The 17273-nt window shown below is 32.4% G+C and overlaps 2 protein-coding genes and 1 long non-coding RNA gene across 3 annotated transcripts in view; 2 read left to right on the top strand and 1 right to left on the bottom strand.

Annotated features, from left to right (window-relative positions):
- The window catches only part of LOC139493237 (CAAX prenyl protease 1 homolog), a 256843-nt gene that overhangs the window by 74577 nt on the left and 164993 nt on the right, over positions 1–17273 (top strand). The gene's annotated exons all lie outside the window — the stretch shown is intronic.
- Positions 29–9224, bottom strand: LOC139493234 (uncharacterized). The gene is made up of 5 exons (XR_011656952.1): positions 9179–9224; positions 7383–7509; positions 6119–6152; positions 4668–4995; positions 29–3579 (listed from the first exon to the last, which is right to left on the bottom strand). It is a non-coding gene; the product is annotated as an uncharacterized lncRNA (long non-coding RNA).
- LOC139493232 (cornifelin homolog B-like) lies at positions 235–15844 on the top strand. Its single transcript, XM_071281456.1, has 4 exons — positions 235–307; positions 11795–12026; positions 14158–14297; positions 15538–15844. Exons 2-4 carry the CDS (start codon positions 11828–11830, stop codon positions 15628–15630), a joined length of 432 nt encoding a protein of 143 aa, XP_071137557.1. The 5' UTR covers positions 235–307; positions 11795–11827; the 3' UTR covers positions 15631–15844.

Here is a 17273-nt window from a genome sequence, read left to right as displayed (position 1 = left end):
CTTTCTATATAGACGACAAACACGTAAATGTATTTATAAAGCGCACATATCTTGAGGCATTAGGATTGTGAAGAATCCTTACATACATACATACATACAAGGATACACACATACTTAGTTCCATGTCTCCTCAGAGGTTTTCCACGAGACGAACAGCACATTATTATTTCCCCCTAGTTCAGTAGCCCCTAGTTTCGCTAAATGATACGCTATTTCCTAGTAAACTTCACTTAACTTTCACTTCCTGATGAACCTTTTACTCATATGTTAAAAAAGATATTATTTTGTGGACAATAAAGGAAAAAAGGTAGGAAAGAGAATCGTTTCAAAATGCTTTTTACAAATTTCACAATATGAAAGGTATAACTTTACAGGACTGGTCATTTGTTATCTTAAGTGAAGGGTTGCGAGAAAGCAATTGAAGAGGTGACAAACGGGGGGGGGGGGGGGGGGTCCTTCATTTCTGTATTTTCTTTAATATTTTAGTGCGTCTTTTCTCTTTATTTATATGTTTATGCTTCCGCTGTAGACAACAGGTGCATCAAGTGTAACCCTTGTCTGTTTGTCAGTTCGTCTGGCCGTCCAATGTTTTGTTTCTGCACTCTTGCTTAAAGATGGGGCGAAATATTCCAGAGGTAAATTCAGATTCATAGATCAAAAATAGACTGACAACGCAAAGGCTAAATAAGAAAAAGACAAACAGACAAATAATAATACACAAAACACCGCATAGAAGCTAAAGACTAAGCAATACGATTTTTAAGTTAACCGCATGTAGATTTGTTTTAAACTTATGTTTAAGAAACTTTTACTTGCACCCACATTCTCGAAATTCGAATTGCAGTGTTGAATACAGTTTATGAACTTCATACACATTGATAAGAACCAAAACTCGCAACCTTACATAGAATCTAGCAGTGAGCATGGTTAGTCTCTGACGTTCTACAGTTATCCTCATTTATAACTTAGAAAATTGAAATTTCATTTGTTTCAGGACATTTTATTATTGATGTTTTTTAGAATTGTTGTAGATAAAAAAAATATAATTAACAGAAAATAATGACCAGCAAGACACTATTTGGTTTTCTTGGATTGTGTCCGTTGTTCTAATGTTCTGGAATAAATTAAATATATACTTGTTGTATGGATATACGTAAGAAATATTTGAATCATTAAAAAAAAAAGGCCATGCAGCTCATCCGTGTATTGAATTCTGTTATGTTCATTGGACTGTATTGTGAATTTTTGTTTCTTTGTTGCAACAAAAAGTAAAATCACATAAATACTGAACTCAGAGGAAAATCAAATAGAAAAATCCCTAATCACATGGCAAAATCAAATGACAAAACACATCAAAAACGAATGGACGACAACTGTCATATTCCTGAATTGGTACAGGCATTTTCAAATGTAGAAAAATGGTGAATTAAACCTGGTTTATAGCGCTAAACCTTTCACTTTGTACGCTATCTCATCAAATTCCGTTATATATACAATGATGCGTGAACTAAACAGACATAATAAATAAAATAGTCAAAATATTGGTACAGCAGTCATCATCGTGTTACAATTTTAATATATTTGGCACAACTTTTTGGAATTTTGGATCCTCAATGCTCTTCAACTTTGTATTTGTTTGGCTTTATAATTATTTTGACATGAGCGTCACTGATGAGTCTTATGTAGACGAAACGCGCGTCTGGCGTACTAAATTATAATCCTGGGACTTTTGATAACTATTAACAGAAACAATTTCGCGTGTCTTACGTCAGAAAATTTATACGTCACATATTTTTGTCGTTCAATGTTTATACAATCAATTTTAAAATTTTACATGGGCAATGTTAGCATACAGGGTTAAAAAATCAAAATTAATTTAAGAAATAGACAGAGATTTGAAATAGTTCGAAAGTTCTATAGAATTCACAAGAATTCACAAATGGTTCATTTCACTACGTGATAAATAATGTTGACGTTTGTGTTCCTCGTATCTTCTAATTTATAATAGAAATATAACTTAATGACATGTTATAAAACAACAACATACTGACAGGATCTTTTAAAGTACAGAGGCAGGTTATAAGAAACAACGAAACACCAAAAAATCGCATATATAAAACACGCCTGCAAAAAAGAACACATAGAGGGGTGTACCCAACCACTTTAAATGGATATCATAGAAAACTATACATCAGTAAAAGTAATATTAATAATAGAACTAAGACAAATGAAAAAACAAAATAACACGTTGTTAAGATGATAAACAACGTCAGTACGCAGAATCCATACATCAAGACCATAATGTATTATTTGTGAAGTTAATACGGAATAATTATCAACAAGGTCTTGTTACCTTCCGGTGAACTTTTTAAGAAAAAGGACGAGACGTCCTTTGACATATCCCTGGTTCATCAACTTTTTGCTCAGACACTGATGGCGTTTAACAAAGTCTGAGTAGGACCTGCAAGCTCTTGAATATCGAATAATTTGGGAAATGTATATCCCATATGCAGGTGAAGTTGGTTTATTGCTACTAAGTCGGGGGAAATTTATAATTTTAAAATCAAAATCGTCTCGTTTGTCATAGACTCTGGTACTGAGATGACTGTGAAAGTCGAATTCGAGATATGAGTCTAAAAATGTCAAGTTCTTGTAGATACACACTCTTTAATGGAAAGTACATTTTGTGTAACTTCCTTCTTTTCAAATTGAAACTAATACATGTGTGGCAGTACTGAATTGTTGCTATGGTTTAAAACGTTAGTGGGGACAAAAACGGAAATAGAAAATTACTAATGTATCAGATTATACACGGCATAATATTGATGATTATGATCAAAATAAATGAAAAATATGTTTAAAACCTATTTAGCTAGATAATTAAATTTGGAACGGAAAGTGACGATGAAAAAAATAATTTATAAAAAGAATATATACAGGCGGCAAGTTTAACCTACTCGAGGAAAGTAGACTTAACCAGTAATGAGCAGGAAATATTTATTTACTGTATTTTTGCAGCTGATTATCTGTTGGCAAGAAATCATTCTGGTAAAAAATAAAGGTTGATATGAAACAATTAACTATTAAATAATCAAAGAACATATAAAGGTCTGATGAATATTATTGCGATTAATTCAGTTTGTGATTGTTGTGTACTGGACACTTAACAGAAATGTATTTGTATGTAATAAACATTGATTCTATTGGTATTTATCTTTTAATTATATAAAAAAAAGATTTTGTATGACACGACTAGTGTGCTATACAGTGTGTCCCTGAGCGAGACAAACATGATTTAATGACGTTGATTTTATGCCCAACCTACGAATAAATGACGTCAAATACCTTCACCGAAAACATATGTATCATGCAATTGTTCATTATAAAATGTTAGTGGCAATACTACAGCATGCCTATGTTCTACCAGGGTTCTACATAAGCAAACGTTTGTAACATAACATTTGTCACAAGCAACATGGCTACATGGTATTAAGACGTATGCTAAATGGCGTTTTCTGCATTGAAAACATTTAAATGAATTCCTGAGATCCTCATTCTCTTTCTTTAACTTTTGAATGCCTGCAAAAATAATGTAAATGATTTACATGAATAGTTTGGTATTGTCTGTACTTTAACAGCACTGCCACTGGTGTGAGGCTGGTTTGGACATTCAAAACATGTTTCACATTCAGAGATTAGTGTTGTTTTTGCTTTTTCTAAAACTGTATTGCATAAATTGGTTTGTTTGTTTTTCGTTTGAAATATTGTCTGATTTCAAGCCTTTTAAAGCTGTTATACGGTAATGGATTTTATTGCTGGAGGCTCTATGTGACCTATAATTGCTTCAACATTTGAAGTCTGGTGAACAGTTCTCTCATTGACAATTATACCCCATCTATGCATTGTATAGAGAAGTACATATCGGTTTGTAGTAAAACCAGTAGTGTTCTACATTTAAAGGTTTACCCACTCTTTAACTTAGATAATTGTCACAATGAATAAGTACAATGGATTTAAGCATAACAAAATAAACGATATAAAGAGCTGCATATGTATACGCCATTTTTGTTTTAGGGAGTTTAATCATAAGGACTGTGCATGTGTTGTTTTATAAGACATTATGATTTTCAAATGGTTTTTCTTAGACACGAGCACTATTATACCAGATTGACTGATTCGATCCACAAAAAATCGTTCTTTTATAGGTAAAATAGATGATTAACATAATAATATTTTTAATCTATAATATGAAATTAAACGGACCTACACGAGTTCGCTTAATCGTTTTATATCTATATTATTATATATTAAGTCTTTTTTAAGTTGGCAACTAGATAGTTAATTAGATGGAATCTAGACAAAAATACACACAAATTATCAAGTCCTAACCTGTATTTTTTTAGACTTGTTATAGTTTTTATCAATGTATTACATTGTTATAAATCAAAAATGAGAATTTGAGCGAAATCCACGAACATGAACATGAATTTGACAGCTAGTGTCCCTATAAGAAAAGAGAGGATACAAGATCATTTGTTAAGCTCAATCTCTCAATCAAAATCTTGATTTTATTAAAACATGATTTAAATATCCTCACTTAAGTTTTTATTTCAAAAAGTAGAAAAATTAATGAAAAAAAGTTTGTAACACATCTTACATGTACTCACGTATGAATTTGCAGGATGGAGAAGTTCGATGATGTATTTCTAAAGGGTCGTTAATTCCTTGCATGCTACCCACTTCTAATATTGAAGCGCACTCATAACACTGAATTATATTTCCATTAACAAGTATATACCCAGCTTCTGCGAGATGCTTTGGCCACATATTAACACTTGGTTTCCAGTTGTAAAACGTATTAAGTCTATAATTAATGAATGAAAAACGTTTTGAATATCTTTGAAGTGCACATTTCGAATTTTCCGCTATATCTATATCCCCATCAGTAAGATCATAGCCGTTCTTGTTCGTTTTCATTCTATCAGCAATTCCTTCCTTCATTTGCAAGTAAGAGAGCGTTACATATATTGATTAAGATAATAAAACAACGTTAACTGATGTACCCTAATTTTGACTAATAATAAATTTATTATGCCAATTTATCCCAGGCATAGATAACCTTAGCCGTATTTGGCACCACATTTTAGAATTTTGGGTCACCAATGATCTTTAACTTTGTAGTACTACTTTTTTGGCTTTCCTTACTATTTTGATATGAGCGCCACTGGTGAGTCTTATGTAAACTGAACGCACGTATGGTGTATTTAATTATAAGCCTGCTAACTATGAGCATGTCGAAATGTCATATGTTAATGTTTATTTGTATATCTCTTTGTCCTCAATATTTTTGCATTTATTTGTAATGTAGTCCTGTCATGTAATGTTGTCTAACATTGCCATATAAGCGCGAGGTTTGGCTAGCCGCAAAACTAGGTCAAACCCACCATTTTTTACTTAAAATGTCCTGTACCAAGTTGGTAAAATGGCCATTGTTATATAATAGTTCGTTTCTGTGTGTGTTACAATTTAGTGTTGTGTTTCTATTGTGTCGTAGTTCTCCTCTTATATTTGATGTGTTTTTGTTTGTAACCCGATTTTGTTTTTTTTCTCGATCAATTTATGAATTTCGAACAGCGGTATACTACTGTTGCTTTTATAAGGTAGATTCTATATTGATAGATTTTAGATTATGACATAGAATTCGTAATACAATCAATGTGTTTTTTTTCTCAAATCATCCAATTGAGTAGAACATAATTTTTATAAAGTGCAGTAAATTTGTTGCAAGGCAAAATATCACTTTTGTAATACAATAAAGACATGCAAATGCTTCAGTTTATCATTTAAAGGGTTGGAAGACCCTCACAATTTGTTTTCCTCCTGGCTTATGGACAATTTTATATTTGTGCCTTTGACCTAAACACCAATGTAATAATATCAATGTACGAACATTAGATTTTTTTTCTACAAAATATTTGCCTATCTTTTCATATCTACAGTTGATTTGGAAGTTTTTAATAAAATACGAAATAAAAATATTAAGCGTTCTATCTATGCATATGTATGTACTTAATATATACGGTAAATACGTTTGTTTATGAGTTTTGATAAATCTTACTTTGAGTCGCTCCTGCTCATGACCTCAGAGGCTCCTTTATGCAAATATAAATATTAAAATATAAAAGAACATACTTTTATGAAACAGTTTATACATGGTTATATGACTACATGGTATTTTGCTTTCAAATCAATAAAATCGACAACATAAATATTCTTATTCGAAGATTGTAACAATGCTAAATACATACAATTTCTTTTTTAAATGTGGACACTTGTCTCATTGGCAATCATATCACAACTTCTTTTTTATATTCTGTCCTTTCAATTGAAATATCTCACTGATTGATAGTTCTTTTCATTCGTAGGAGATATATATCATTGTAAACATATCATTGTATGTAATTAGACAATATTGTTAATGTTAAGTTATTTTTATGTTTTATACGTTTAAGTAGCTTTGGCATGCCACAAAACCAGGTTCAACCCACCATTTTTTCCTTTAAAAATGCCCTGTACCAAGTCAGGAATATGGTCATTGTTATATTATAGTTCGTTTCTGTGTGTATTACATTATAACGTTGTGTCGTTTGTTTTCTCTTATTTTTGAGTGTAAATTCACATTGCGATAAGACGTGTCACGGTACTTGTCTATCCCAAATTCATGTATTTGGTTTTGATGTTATATATATATGTTATATTTGTTATTCTCGTGGGATTTTGTCTATATGTGTTACATTTTAGTGTTATGTCGTTGTTCTCCTCTTATATTTAATGCGTTTCCCTCGGTTTTAGTTTGTTATCCCGATTTTGTTTTTTGTCCATGGATTTATGAGTTTTGAACAGCGGTATACTACTGTTGCCTTTATTTTTGGCCGCTCCCAATGTTACTGACTCAACTATTGAATCAATTCTGAAAAATTTTCTAAACATTGTTGACCTCTCACTAAGTTTGAACTTTCATGGGCCACGTAATGGGGACAAAATGTATTTCATAATATGCGTTACACTCCCGATCACATGAGATCATGCATAACCCACGTATTTTTTCGGTAAGGTTCTCGATGCTCTATATTTAGCATTTTATGTTGTATTTGATAAACTATTCTTTGCTTTTGATATCTTTTTGTTTGTTTTGGGGATTGTCAGGTCGCTTTCGACTTTTATTATAAGTTGGATTATCAATTTGATGCTTCGCGTCTCTGTCTTACATAGTTATCTTTGAATTTACGGATATATTTTAATGTCAGCAACAGTAGATGGCTGATGTTCAAACCATGTACATCGATGTCAACAATGGTTAAAACTGTTATAAATACCCTTACCACTGAGGTGTTGCTCTCTCTATTTATATTTCTCAGTGGATATTTCAGTTTCCTCTTGCCATCTTACGCGTAATTGATGGAGTTCAAAGCGCTACATGATAGGTATGATTACGTCTATTGCTAGCTCCTATTAAAATAATACAATGAATCAAATAGCTAGCTTGAATTTTTGTCAAGATTTATCAACCCAGGTTTTAGTGAAAATCGTGCCTCTCAGTCTTGAATGTTCCTTGTAAGTGTTTGTAACTGTTATTTGTATTGTTGTGGTTTTTCTTTCCTTTTCTTTTCAGACTAATGCATTTAAATATCTATTTTTCTCGAATTATTAGCAAGCACTACCTTTCCCTGACCGTTTTTTTTTAAATTGTAACACGCGATGATGACTGCTGTACCCATATTTTGACTGTTTTATTATTATGTCTGTTTAGTTCACGCATCATATAAATATAACGGAATTTGATGAGATTGTCATACACAGTGAGAGATTTAGCAATATAAAACCAGGTTCAATCCACCATTTTCTATATTTGAAAATTCCTGAACCAAGTCAGGAATGTGACAGTTGCTGTCTATTCTATTTTGATGTGTTTTGTCATTTGATCTTGCTATGTGATTGTGAATTTCCGATTTGATTTTCCTCCGTGTTCAATATTTTTGTGATTTTACTTTTTATGGCGTCAACTTTTTCTTACTTCAAATTATGCACGAACAAAGTCGAAAATGTACACATACAAAGAGACCACATTCTTTTGTAGATGATTTAAAAAAAAGTTTAACAGTGTACACAAAATGTTAGAAAAACTTATCCTATCGCAGCGTCTCATCCAATACGACATTTGCTCTGGACAATTTCATTTTATATTTATGCCCGTTTGTTGATTTGGTTCATAAGTGTTTCTCATATCTCATTTTTTTATATAGATACTACAGTTGGATTTCCTGCTTTAATTCTTTAACATTACTCATTTTGGTGCCCTCTGTAGCACTTTATTCGTTGTGAGCAAAAGGTTCTCGTTGGAGGCTAGTACTATATCACGTAGTCTGATATCTATTTACAATCTATATGTATCTTTCGATATTTTACGTTAAATGCATAGGCTATTGAATACTCTGGGATTGAATATCTTCGTAGCATACAATAGACCCGAACTATTAACAAAGTCTAAATAAAGGCAACAGACCGACCACAAATAAAGTCCTAAATGTGTATCAGAAACTGTACATTCGTCTAGTAAACGTAACACTGCTCCGAAGGCTCATAAAAATGCTAGTCACTATAGCTTTTTGAAAAGGTACACCTAGTAGTTCTAAATATAGACCATTCCAAATACAGATTTTCACTTCCTGCTTCAAGTTGTTTACATGAATGAAACACAAGAATCCTTTCTATCGATGACTTTTAGCTCATTACTCAATCCCATCCCAAACAGAAGAAGTAAAACTAAATGGTAAAACTACAGACTAATAAAATTTCCAAAATATCTTCAGGTTGTTTGGTTTTTTTTACTTTCACTAAGCATCGTATTACGATAGAATATATTATACATTAAAATATAAGTTGTTTCAAAACTGAAATATTCGATAAGGTTGTATTTATAAAAGTTCGGAAAAAATAGCCAAAACGTTTTCTTTTTGGATCATGTTAGGTGCTTTTTGCCGATCAATTAATTATGGCTACCTGATAATCAAATACTATGTCTAGAAATATATTCTTACATTATCATATTTCACTTCATATTGATAAAATAAATTGTGAATTAATGATCAGTGTTAAATAAAACTTATATAAATTATACCTCATCTTACTCAAACGTGTACCCCTTATGATATTTTTGTTTGTTTTGTTATTTAAATACCTGTTTGTAATACGTCATTATCTATTTTTAAATTATGAGATAGTGTTATGATGCATAATGTGTCATATTATATTTAGGATTGTTTATAGCGGTACATGGTTATTTAGATATAAACAAGCACGACCATTCTAGTGTATTTTAATTATTTATAAACAAATACCAATAAGGATAGCCGTAGCAGTACTTGCATAACGTAGTTTTTGTTAAATTTCATTTTAAGTTGTTTGTGCAAGTTATAGTAAGGAAATAGAAAGATGACTTTGATATTGATCAAACAGAAAGTAAACCTTGAAAAAGGTTCTTTTTTATTGTCTATTGCATACGTGAACAGTCCCATTATGGATTTTTTTTTAACCAAATAAGAAAATAAGAAAACTGTCATTTGATTAAAGGGTATAATGTAGTTCGTGTGAATGAGTCAATTTGAATATAGGAATTTAGATTGAATTCTAAGATCTATTGGTTTTTTTTTTATTTGCATTTCAAAACAGTAGTGATCATCCCCCCGTGAGCCTCTTTTCATGAATTGTGTTAATCGAAATCAGGAAACTGATAATTTGTGGTATATACATGTTTTCAATATTAACAAAACCAATAAAGCAAAGAAAAAGTACCCCAGTCTGTTAATTTGTAGGATTTGTCCCCATCACTTATCTGAATATCTATATCAATGATTTTAGTATTTTTGTCATAACTGTTACAGGTTGAGCACTTGCTCCATAACAAAGTGTATTATTCTACGCTGGATATATTTCTTGAATTTTTATTGACATGAGAGGTTGGTAAAATAAGCAATCTACGTTTTGCTACCCTTTACATTGTAAACGTCACACACGTATATCTAGCTTACAACTCGTCAATAAGGTTACGCTTATAATGTTGATCCTTAAATACTTTAATTCTAGTCTCTATCTTTCTCACAATTAGATACTGCTTAAATTTGACTACCTGTAGGGTAAATATAAAAATGCTTTATATTGGACTACCTTATGTCAAATTTCAATAACATCATTTTTAAAATGATAGTCTATTATGTGTTCATATCATAAAAACGCATATTAAGGCAAATGAGAAAAACGAATTTGGGTGTAGATTTGATTATTTTATAGCTTTTTAGCCAGTTATTTTGACTAGAGTAATTAATATAAAATACTGATTCTCGTTTATATAATATGGCTTATCAAATCCCATAAAATAACACAGTCTTTAAATCTTTAAATATTTAAAATTCTTTATTGTTAATTTAGTCTACGAGATAATAAAATAGCATGCACAATTTTTTTATACTAAGAAATCAATGTTGACTCTTATTTAAGTATTATTGTCATGTCTAAAAATCTTTATAAATCATTTGTTTGAGCCAATTATCAAACATAGGATACAGTTTTATTTCCAATGAGATAACTTGCAACCAGTGTGGATTCATTGATTTGGGTTGCTTATATTTTAGGTCCTCTTATCAGAGTTATTTGGCAAATTGTAAAACGATGATTCATGTAAGGAAACTAAAAACACGTTCATCTCAAACTGCTGACTATGCGGTATGGTATTTGCTCATTGTTGAAGGCCGTACGGTGACCTATTGTTGTAAATGTCTGTGTCATTTTGGTCTTTTGTGGATTGTTGTCTCATTGGCAATCATACCACATCTTCTTTTTTATATTAATCCTGAAAATATCAGCAAACTCGATAATAAAGTATCAGACCTAGTTTCCATTTAATTTAAGTTAATTCCGGGTGATTTTTAGTAAACATGCCGATTTGAACAGTGTCAATCCACTAAGGTATTATATATCCCTGACTATGATTACTTGTTTTGATATGCTTTCATTCCGTTTTTGGTTTATTAGCATTTCATTTTATTAAAGAAATTTTGCATTTGCTTATATTTTAGTCTACTGCATCATTTTAAAAAGTAAAATAAAAGAAAACACCAAGCTGCGAGGAAAATCATCAATGGAAAGTCCCTAATCAAATGGCAAAATTAAACACATCAAACCAATGGAATACAACTGACATATTATTGACTTGTAACAGGCATTGCCTTATGTAGAAAAAACTGTTTTCAAAGGAAACACATGTATTGTTGAAATGCACATCTGGTGTAGTTGGTACTTTTAATGCTATTCCTCCTATATTGTGAAGATAATAACTTATATAAACAAATATAGTCTTACGCGAAATATGAATATATATACTGAACCATCATACACTATGTATCCATCAGTGATGGTCTCGATCTATTAAAATATTAAACATTTATCTAATGAGCAGTAGAAAAAGGCATTGCATTGCAATAAGTAATAGGCACTGAAACATAGATCACGTCATTGTGTCCTAAATATTGTTTTCAACGGAGGGCACACGAGTTTATTTGCCATAGACAATCGTGTGCTGTGTATTATGTGTTTTGTGTTTCATTATGACTGTTGTTTATACTTTGGACTTTGTCTTTAGATTATTGAGTGTTCTGTTTTGTTTACAATTTTTGCCAATAAAAACCTCATGTTACTCATACATATTGAAGAGTACTTGTATTACTGTTTATAATTTCAGATTTAAAAAAAAAAGAATTGCTGAACCTAAACTATGGCCCAAACTAAAGGATATGAAATGAACTCTCCTCCACAACAGTCGAGTCAGTTTCAGGCCCCACAACAGCAACAACATACCACTGTGATCATTAACCAACCAAGTGCTCCGACTAACCCATTACTTGTTGGAACTGTACAAGGAACCAGAGAGTGGTCAAGTGGACTCTTAGATTGTTCTGAGGATATCGGAAGCAGTAAGTTAATGACTTATGATGGATATGTCTGAATATATATAAATACAATACATAACTGCATAAAAAGTTTGTTTGAAAACCCAAAGGACAAGAATAATTAATCAACCGCCATAACTAGAAAACTAATTACAAACTGTGGTCTGCACAACTCCTAATCGTTTGTATTTGTGACGTTATCTTAAATACATTGTTATTTTTATTGTCTTGTCGGCGTTTGTCAAATTTACATAGTTTAAAAATAGATAGCATTTCTGCATTTGTTGCGGTTTAGATTTAATTTAATTAACATAAAGGAATATCTGCTCTAAATAACTCCCAAAATGCCTTAACTAAAAATATAAGAGTTATTAACCAATTGCGGGTTCCTGACTCCTAAAGAAAACAGGAGTGAACATGACTATATTGGTTCGAGGATGAATAGTCAACTAATTGCTTTGAAATCTATTATGGGTTTTTAAGACTTTATAACTTAATAGGTCTCTTCATTTACCACTTTATCATTGGTTTGAAATAATTATGTATGCCATATAAACGGTTTATATGTAATTTTAAGATAAAATATTTTACATAGATTGGTGCTGCTGCCTTTATAACACTGACCAATTTCTGCCGAGGATTTATTTTTGGGAATAGCATTGAATTTTTTCCGAAAATCTGCCAAGAAATGAATTCAGTGCTCCAAAATAGTAATTTCGTATTGATTTGACTTCTTGACAAAATTTGTATTTTTTATTCAATGTTTGCTTGTTTAGTGTTATATCTCGTTTCACGATTTTTTTATATGTACCCCCTATAATAAGTGTTTAGTATTACGGTAAACTTTCACAGTTGTTCTGGCACTATGAACAGCATTGTCATTTTCCTATACAGTTTCCCGTACTCATGAAACAAAATTATTATACTTGAAGGTAACTGTGTATGTTCATTATTTAACGCCATTTTGTCCCAGCTTTTTGTTTTACATTATTTTACAAATTGTATTTATATACATTGATCAATTTTATTCGTTTAGTGTAAGTTTACTTGTTTTGATCAATATTTCTTTTTGACCGCATTAAGCCATTTCAAATGATATGTTTTAAAGTGGCTTTCTATAATGTAATGTTACACCACTGTTGCAGGTTTGGGTGAAGGTTGTCCCTGTTAAATATTTTCAACCCGCTGTATTTGTTTGAACCTGTTCTAAGTCAGGAACCCGTTGTTGAATGAATGTCGTTTGTTAATGTGGTTCATAAGTGTTTATCTTTTTTTTTATATAAATTAAAACCGTTTGTTTTGCTGTTTACATTCTTTTACGCTATATTTGTTTGCTCTTTATAGCGTGCTGTTCTGCGTGAGTCAAAGTTTCGTGTTCAAAGCCGTACTTTGAAATGGTTTAATTTTCACAACTTGTGACTTTGATGGAGAGGAACTCATACCACATCATCTTATATCTAATTAATAATTTGCTTCTGAATAATTCCGCTTTCGTCCTGCATGACGAAAGTGAGGGTCACATGCTTTCTGTCCATGTGAAGTTAAAACACCATCATTAAAACCAATAATAGAACAACCTTTGATAACATTTGTCGTCAACGCAGTACTGCTTTGTTCAGTAGAAAAATTTATTAGAAAATGGAAGTACCCTTAGTCATAGTAATAACAGTGCTGCTATATTTTCATGAAAATATGTTATTGAATGAGTTTGAACTACCGTTTAACAATTGTTTATAACTGTGTGTGTTACATTTTAGTGTTGTGTCGTTGTTCTTCTCTTATATTAAATACGTTTCTCTCGGTTTTAGTTTGTTACCCCGATTTTGTTTTTGTCCATGGATTTATGAGTTTTGAACAGCGGTATACTACTGTTGCCTTTGTTTATAAGTGAGAGGTTTCGCTCTATAAAACCAGGTTCAATCCACAATTTTCTACATTTAAAAATGCCTGTTTCAAGTTCATTTTTTTGTGATTTTACTTTTAACTACCATTGCATAGTATAAAAAAAAACCTGAATTTTTGTATGGGCATCCACGTTACTTTTAGTGAGAGGCAATATTATTTGAGAATGTAATACAAGAAACTGTTGCTTCAGGAGCGAGATATATAGCATTTACATTTAAACACATGTTTCATGATGTGTTTTTGCTTGTAGTGGCGTTTACCTGTTGCTGTTACCCTTGTTCAGTCTGTACTATTGGGAACAGAATAGGAGAAAATTGGTTCACACTTTGTTTTGTACCGGCTGCAGACATTACTTACAGGACCAGAATAAGGACTCTTGGAGGAATAAGGGTAGGTCAATAGAAAAAGACAATGTTGTATGATTACCAATGTACCAACTCTCCACAATACATCAAAATGACACACATATTACCAACTATATGTAACCGTACGGCCTTCAACAATGATCAATGCATATGCCGTATAGTCAGTAAAAATTGCCGCGTAATCACAAATGTAAAACAATCCAAACGAAAAAACTAACGGCCTACTTTATGTTAAAAAAAAAGAACAAAACAAACGATGGCACAAAACCCTCCCCGTAATATGGTACAGTGACAGCGCAACAGCACAAAACCCTCCCCGTAATATGGTACAGTGACAGCGCAACAGCACAAAACCCTCCCCGTAATATGGTACAGTGACAGCGCAACAGCACAAAACCCTCCCCGTAATATGGTACAGTGACAGCGCAACAGCACAAAACCCTCCCCGTAATATGGTACAGTGACAGCGCACCAGCACAAAACCCTCCCCGTAATATGGTACAGTGACAGCGCACCAGCACAAAACCCTCCCCGTAATATGGTACAGTGACAGCGCAACAGCACAAAACCCTCCCCGTAATATGGTACAGTGACAGCGCAACAGCACAACACTAGAACACGATCTTCCCAAAACCCTCCCCGTAATATGGTACAGTGGCAGCGCAACAGCACAAAACCCTCCCCGTAATATGGTACAGTGACAGCGCAACAGCACAACACTAGAACACGATCTTCCCAAAACCCTCCCCGTAATATGGTACAGTGACAGCGCAACAGCACAACACTAGAACACGATCTTCCCAAAACCCTCCCCGTAATATGGTACAGTGGCAGCGCAACAGCACAAAACCCTCCCCGTAATATGGTACAGTGACAGCGCAACAGCACAACACTAGAACACGATCTTCCCAAAACCCTCCCCGTAATATGGTACAGTGACAGAGCAACAGCACAACACTAGAACACGATCTTCCCAAAAGATTAAGGAAAAAAACATATATTAATTGCTCCATATGTAACTCTTACAAATTCTTTGAAATCATGAGTTTGTAAATTGAGACGCATCCATTGACAGAAATCACTTCGCTCGATATCCAGTTCATTGTTGATATTGAATTGGCGTCCTTGTGTTCTTCGTGTTTCATATCTAAGAAGATATCAAACTCATTTTTAATATTTCCTGTATGGATTTTAACAAATGCCAAAATAAAAAAGGAAAACAATTGTTTGTGAAGATTGATATTGTAATGAATTGTACATTTCAGGGTGATATGTTTTCCGACTGCATGTCCGTTACATGTTGTCCAGCATGTGCCGTTTGTCAGGAGCAAAGAGAACTAACAAATATGGGACTTTAAATCGTTGGTATTGATTGCGCTTGTGCAGAGGACTTAGTTAAATGTATAAAGTATCACATGGCTTCACGTTATTTGTTCCATAATACTTTCTTTGAAAACAAAATTGCTATTTGTGTAAATTGTTGTTTTTTGTTTTTTTTTAAATTTATTGACTATATTTGTATCTAATAAAAAGAGCTTATGTATTGCTTCTTAATAAAGAAACTGATTTGAACATATTGCTTTAGTTTCACGTCTGTGTGCTATATGCTACTTCTTTTGAATTGAGTTTTACTGTGCGTATTGTTGAGTGTTTTTTTACATTGGCTAGAGATATTAGGCGAGGGTTGAGATCTCAAAATTATGTTTAACCTTGCCGCCTTTGTGCGCCTGTTCAAGGTAACGAGCCTCTGGTCTTTTTTAGTCATGTATGATTTTTGATTTTAGTTTCTTGTGTATATTTCGGAGTTTAGTATGACGTCCATTATCACTGAACTACTATTCATCTTTGTTTAGGGGCCAGCTGAAGCACACCTACGGAGGTGGAAGTTTCTCGCTGCATTGATGACCCATTGGTGGCCTCCGGCTGTTTTCTGCTCTTTGGTCGGCTTTGGTCTGTGCAGAAACGAATTAGTATTGATATGGTCATATTTATAAATTATAAAACATGTGAATTTTTGAAATACTAAGGCTTTTTTACCTCAGGAATAGATAACAGGGCTGTATTTGGCAAAACTTTAAGGACATGTTGTCTTCAATTCTCTTTCTCTTCGTTCTTTTTTTTTCGCCTTTTTAACTTTTTTTTTATTATAGCGTCACTGAGCGTCTTTTCTTGAAGAAACGAGCGTCTGGCGTAAATACAAAATTTAGTATCTATGATGAGTTTAATTATTAACAAAAAGAAGTGTGTTGGTGTTGTTTTATAAGACATTATGATTAAATTTGTTTTTGAAGCTAGTACTTTCAAACCAGACATTTTGAAGTCATTCCAAGTCTTTCTGTTAATCTTCAGACTTATCCACTGCAGTAAATCCAGAATTGGTTACACAATTTGCAATTGATTGCAGTCTTTTTTTTAACAAAACTTTTAGGAATTAATGGTCCTCAATGTTCTTACTTCGTACTTTAGATTTGAGCGTCACTGATAGTCTTTTGTAGACGAAACGCGAGTCTGGCGCAAATACAAATTATTCCTGGTATCTGGGATGAGTTTATTCATTATCTGTGTAGTTAACATTATTTTCTAGCGAAAACAACTTGAAAGATTTTTTAGAAGTAACACCTTTTACAGGCCATGGATATTCTACCAATTATCTCTTCAAAAACATTAAAAAAGTAAAACAAAAATAAAAAATACCGAACTATGAGGGAAATACAAAACGGAAAATCAGTAATCAAAAGACAAAATCAAAATCTTAAACACACTATACGAATGGATAACAGCTGACTTGGTACAGGCATGTTCTTGTGTAGAAAACGGTGGGTTAAGCCTGGTTTTATAGCTAGCTTTACCTATCACTTTTATGACAGACGCATAAAACTGCAATATATTGACAACGATGTGTGAACAACACAAATATATATGATAGGTAAAAGTGTCAAAAATATGGTACATCAGATTGTGTTATAATCTCAATCACTATAAAACAAACAAATATGTAACA

The sequence above is a fragment of the Mytilus edulis genome, chromosome 10, assembly GCF_963676685.1.
Source record: "Mytilus edulis chromosome 10, xbMytEdul2.2, whole genome shotgun sequence".
Lineage (NCBI taxonomy): Eukaryota > Metazoa > Mollusca > Bivalvia > Mytilida > Mytilidae > Mytilus > Mytilus edulis.
This window is presented reverse-complemented; position numbering and strand designations above follow the sequence as displayed.